General features: G+C 34.7%; 1 protein-coding gene across 1 annotated transcript; it reads right to left on the bottom strand.

The window, feature by feature from the left end:
* Window positions 1-407: 407 nt before the first annotated feature.
* On the bottom strand, window positions 408-1,646 carry LOC149221689 (uncharacterized). The gene is made up of 4 exons (XM_089383014.1): window positions 1,329-1,646; window positions 1,051-1,137; window positions 865-957; window positions 408-692 (listed from the first exon to the last, which is right to left on the bottom strand). The coding sequence occupies exons 1-4, from the start codon at window positions 1,374-1,376 to the stop codon at window positions 531-533; spliced, it is 390 nt and encodes a 129-aa protein (XP_089239140.1). The 5' UTR covers window positions 1,377-1,646; the 3' UTR covers window positions 408-530.
* Between the last annotated feature and the right edge of the window lie 4,744 nt (window positions 1,647-6,390).

The following is a 6,390-nucleotide window of genomic DNA, read 5'->3' as shown; positions in this document are numbered from 1 at the left end:
TTACTTTCAATTTTGCATCCATGGTTACATCCGCATTTGACTTCTTATATAGAGTATATTTTTCTTTACATATATGACCCCCTTTATAGATTCATAGTGAAATATATGATAGTTTCTAAATATCATTAAAGCAGATATCACAATTCAAAATCATTTGTAAAGAAATTTAAGAGAAATTGACAACATCCATCCAAAAAAATAACAATGTGTCATTAACAATTTTCAAAACATGTATAAAATAACAACATAATACTAATAAAATAACTATTATTTTTAATCAAAACAAGTAAAATTCAAATATGATTAACAAATCAAAATATTTCATGAATATCGTTATTCTACGATAAATTAACAACATACATAAATCAAACTCATCGTATGATTACAAAATCAAAATGTCTCATTGATACAGGGTAAATTCACAACACCCATCTAAACATAACAATGTCATTCTACACAATAATTTCTTCATAAAAAACAATGCATGTGCATGCCTAGCTACCACCACCAAGATCATCCTCATGATCATCTTAACCATCCTCATTACTCTGATCCACATCATCACCAACACCGCAACTATCATCATCATCTCCTCCTTCACCACCATCATCCTCATCCTCATCCTCATCATCTCCTGATATATGTTGAACATAATTTGGATCATCGTCTTGGCAATCATTACCTATAGCATTCTGACAAAAAAAATCAATATTACATGTTAGTATTAATTACATAACACAACACATGTTTTTGCTATACAATGTTAACCATAAAATGAGGTAAGATATAATATCTAATAGTACTAAAAAATAAAATGAAAATATGGTTTAAAAGTATATTGGAAATCCAACTAAGATTACATACCATAGAGTCCATCCAAACAACAAATTCAACCCATCTCTTTTGCTGCAGCACCTCCTTTTCCAAATGATTTGGAGGTCTTCCATATTTTAGTTCCTATCAATCAGTAAATAGGGAGAAATTAGATAACAATGACTTTCTTCTAGTACAAAATTTATTAAAAAAATATCACATGTTTAATATACTTACAAAGGTTGTTATCAGTGCTTTTAAACCTTTCTGGCCACTACGATGAGTGACTTTTGTCTTGGTTAACCTCGCCTTGGATGCCTTGTCCTTAAACATAAACCAATTCAATTTATTTTCACACAAATACATGTCTAAGATACTTATAAGTATTAATACATTCTAAATAATGTTTAATGAAAAATTCAATACCTGAATTTTTATTTCATATATCTTATTTATAACATTTTAATTATTACAATAATACTCTTGTTACCAGATATTGTCAGAAGAAATCTTACAAGACCGCTACCTAAGAACATTGGACAGTTGAATGCATTAGTTAACATGTTTGAAGAATTCTATCTTCAAATCTAGATCCATCTCATGTGATTCCCGTATGTGGTATAAATTGTCTTGAAGGTACCTGCATCATTCGACACAAAGCTATTCAGCACAATCGTTAACAAAAAACATCACAACTGCACAATATGAACGGTGCATCAAAATTGGCATTCACACGTCTAAGGTCTTTTTGGCATATCTGGTGTGGGTATAAAAGGTTTCCATTAAATCTCGTAAGCCTTTTTAACTATTATAAATAAACCACTAAAGTAAAACAAACAAATCAGTTATAAGAATTGAAAAGAAAGCTTGAAAAAAGATTAACATTTTCTAAAAGGCAAACACTAGAACACACTTCAAAATACTTTTCCTAAAATACTTCTTCAACCTGGCATCAAATTTGAAGGGCATGGTCATATTTCAATATGAAGTCATACTATATTTTCAACCCTTCTATGTTGGCAAGTTAAAACTAATGTTCCACCAATACTCCGGGATAGGGAGATGCATGTCTGGGGTGATGCACAGGGGGGGCGTGTGAGAGTACCCTCAAATTTTAGGTAAAATTAGGGGGTAGGGGGATATGGGGGTATATAATTTTTTTAATATATATATATATATATATATATATATATATATATATATATATTTTCAATAATGAAAGCATAAATACATTGATCCGTACATGATTGAATTAAATAATGAAATACACTGGTTCATACTCATCATTCATACTAATACATACATCATTCATTCATACACCACGAGATTCAATATTGAACTAGATTGATCCATATTCATCATTCATTATTCAACATTCTAGAATCTAAATTGATTTAAAAATTAAATTCATCATTCATCATTCTAGATTCTAAATTGATTTAAAATTTAAATTCGTGATTCTAGAATCTAATTAGTACTAACCAAAATAGACTATAGTAGATACTTAAGCCTGAAGATTGGAATAGTAAATTGATATAACTCAAACTCAAAAAAAGTAAAGAGTGAAAGTCAAAGAATCAGTCTAAGGTCATCCATATCTAAAGTCAAGACTCGAAAGTTAAACCTGACGATTAAAAATGGCCAATGAGCATTTTAGGAGTGCCATGGAGGAGGAGGTGCAACAGTTAACTGGTAAGTCAAATAGTGCTGCGTAGCAAGCTGAGTAGACATAAGCTTGGTAACTCGAATGAGTGAGTTAGAGATTGCAAATTAGTTTAGGTTTTGATATTTGTTATGTGTTGTTCTTTTTAATTTTAATTTTTTTTATGGTTGTTTTATAATTTTTTTTTTTAATTTCTATATTACAACAGTCACTAGAAAAAAAATTAAGCAGAACATGGCCCCCCTCAAAAGGGGTGCTTTTGGGCTTGGTGCTCTTGATTAAATGGTAGTTCCAAACCCTTATATATAATAGAGCCCAATGGAAACATCGCAATTCGCTCATTCCTGAAATCCTAAAAATCGTTATGTCTGATGCATTTTGAGTGGAATCTGAAATTTACTTTCTCCATATGAAATAAAATGAGGTCAGAACCACTCTCAAACATCCTAAGTCAATTAATAGGGCCCTAGGGTTGAATGTTGAGCTTTCCCACTCATAAATTATTGTTTCAAGCAAAATTAAGGGGGAGCACCTAGCCCTTTTTTAGGGGAGCTGCCCAGAAGCACCCCTTTTGGGGAAACACATCCCCACAGTAGGGAAACGTTTCCCCCTGCATCTCCCTGTGTCTCCCTAAAAGGGGGCATGGGGAAACGTGTCCCTGGGCATCTTCCCATCCTAGGTGTGTGGGAAGCGTGGATACGTGCACCCCACCATAGGGGACACATCCTCATGGAACACTGGTTAAAATAAACTATTGTTTTCTTACAAAAGCAAAAAATGGATCAAAATTTTAACTATTTCGTATTTTATGTTTAGCACAATTGCAAGTCGTGTGGTAGTACTAAAATAGGATAGATAAACAGCAGTGTTTTTTATAATCACTACATAGTCGAATTCCTATCAATCTTATGTGGAAATGATGTAGCTTGAAGTATCTAAATGCAGTACCAAAGTAGAATTGATACCAATAATCAAACAAGGCAGTGACAGCACAAACAAAATTTGTTGTAGCATCAAACTACAGAACTGTATTATCTAAATTTTTTCCTGGTAGCACTCTCATTTCCGTAAAATGTTTTTAATTCCAATGAACAAAGACTTGCCTGACTCGATAACGAAATTGTGTTCCTTTGACATCAAGGATTTAGAAAAGGATTTAGAAAAGAATTTAAAAAGAACCAATCATAGTAGAAGGATCATTACAGGATCTAAATACTAAAAAATAATCACCATAAAAGAACACTAAACATTAAAAGTTAAAACTAAAGATTGGAGTATCTAAAGAACAGAACCTAATTATTGACAAAAACTAGACATTAAATGAAGGATCGTGGGATCTATGACCCAGTGCCGATAAGAATACAAAATCAACTTCTGCATTCCCCTCATGACCCATCTGGATATGGACTTAAGGAGACCAGAACCAATCTTATAGATTAATTACAGGATGTAACTGCACAAGCCTAGTACTCCATGAGTCTATCCCCCATCTGCTTATACTAGATATAAACAACACGTTTGTAGAAAGTTAGAAAAATACATTGTACAATCAGGTTGAACTCAATACAGATTCAATTGGACCTACAACACATTCCAGCCACAAAGCTGGAAAGAGCACAATAAAAATAAAAGCAAACATTGAATCTTATCACTGTTGTGGATTTTGTCCTTAGAATGACATGAGACATTCCAAATACGATGCCCAATCTGATATGTTGGCTCTTCTAGCATGGATGCAAAGAGAAAGCAATTACAGTACTTGATCTGTTTTTTATAATATAAGACTATATTTTGCTAAGAAAACAAAGGTATACAAAAAAGCCCACATGCATTACATATCGAATATCATTCCTTCGGGAAAGCCCTAAAAGCCAAGTGTATGTGGAGACTAATATCAAAAGAGGACCTCTGGAATCAGATTCACATTCAGAGATATATTGAGCCCAATTGAGCAGAAGACTGGATTGGAAACCCAAACAAGTCAATCAACAATGCATCCATATTATTGAAAGTACTGACTATAACATTCCATTTAATAGGCAGATTGCTGGCATGGAAGGTTTGCAATGAGGCTAAGGCGAAGATTAGTATAGACCCATGGATAAGCAGTGGAGCTGAGTACAAGCTGCCAAAAGCAGTGATAAACTCTCTTCAATCTAGACCAGGCAGCTGGACCAGGAAACTCCTCCATTTGCCAGCAAGATTGGAATAGCGCTGAACAGAGAGACGACTCAAAGGCCAAGAAAATATTCAATCAAAAGGATTTATAAACAAATCAAAAGTGTGCCATGCCTATATAAAAGACTCTGATGATGAACATGTCTGGTCTAAAATCCAGCCTTGGGGATTTACACTCCAAAGTTAGGATAAGAATCGTGTACCCTGGACAGACCAGAATGCACACTCTCATGGTGGAAGCGCATCTGGATAAGAACCTTTCAAAAGTTCATTATTTACATGCAGTTGGCAATCTTAAATAGAGCACCCACATAGGAAGTTCTTAAGAGAAGAAATGGATCAAGTCCAAGCAAATGTATCATGTGTAAAAGAGTTGAAAAGAACATAGACCACTTACTGATATTATGTCCTTAATAAAGGAAATTTGGATGGTTTGACAAGGATAAAGGACTGTGGACAAGGAGGTTATGCTGAAGAGTGCTCTAAAAAGTGGTAGCAAAACTCAGTCCTCAAAGGCCTTCCTCTAATAGTATCATGGGGAATCTAGAAAGATAGAAATGTTGAAATCTTTGAAGACAGGTATATAACTCTTTCAATGTGCCTTCCAAGGTCAGTCAATCTTCTCAAACTTCAAAGCTTTTTCATCAACCCCAACACAGAAAAAGTTGATTCGTGCTCCTATGGACAAATCTGGAACATGGGGATTACTTTGATGGAGCTAGTCAAGGTACCCCCCAAAAAAGGGAAGCCATACGTGTTCTCTATCTCAATAACTCTCACTGTATCAGATTTAAAACAGATTTAGGTGAGGATCAAATAACTACACCGAGCTTATTTCCCTAAAAATACTCTAAATTGTTTCCATACCCTTTCCTGCCAACAGTTGTGTTACCATCAACATTAGCATGGCAATGTTCTACTTTAGCCGATCCAACCTATCCCTAGGACTTTCTTCTTCAACTTCTTCATGAGGACCCCTATCATTGTCAGTGCTCTGATTCTCCATAGCCCTAGCAACAATTCCTATCCACTTCTTCTATAGTCATTGCAGGTGCTTACCTACAGGTCCAACCAAGTATATTCGAACTTGGGCTCTGATACCATAAATGACAGGCTTATAGTCTATCCATTTCACCGACACGAGTTTCCAAAAAATTTACAATCTACCACAATCCCTTTAAGTAATTGCAAGACTAATATAAGGATACAGTAATAAACTACCTCTAGTTGCCTGTTGTTGGATAGATCTATAATGGAAGGCTAGAATGCAAGATAGAATGCAAGAGTAGATCAGCTCAATGACCACTTATTGGCTTGAAGATAATTACAATCCCAAGTTCTCTCTGTTCATAACCGAATTCTAATCCATTCCAATGCCACTCATTAGCATACAATAGATGGACAAAGGTTCACACATACAAGGGTCAGTTTCATCCGGTGGCAAGAATACAAAGAACTACATAATGCCACACGCACTGGTTCAAACACCATTCACCAAGAATACTTGAGATGAAGCCGAAATCTTAAAAGGACACCAAAATCAATGAGAGGAAAGAAAAATAAACCAATGATTTAAAGAAATTCCGAGCAAGAATGATTAATTCATTTAACCATCCAGTGACCACACTCCCAAGTGAGAGATACCCCCACATTGGAGCGTACAACCCTGTACAGGGCCTCTCGATAATTAAGAAAATCTTTGTACTAAGCAATGGGTTTAAAGAGCTGTTGGGTAG

The sequence above is a fragment of the Pinus tabuliformis genome, chromosome Q (assembly GCF_031772625.1).
Source record: "Pinus tabuliformis cultivar Carrire ecotype Pingquan chromosome Q, CPIR1, whole genome shotgun sequence".
NCBI lineage: Eukaryota > Viridiplantae > Streptophyta > Pinopsida > Pinales > Pinaceae > Pinus > Pinus tabuliformis.
This window is presented reverse-complemented; position numbering and strand designations above follow the sequence as displayed.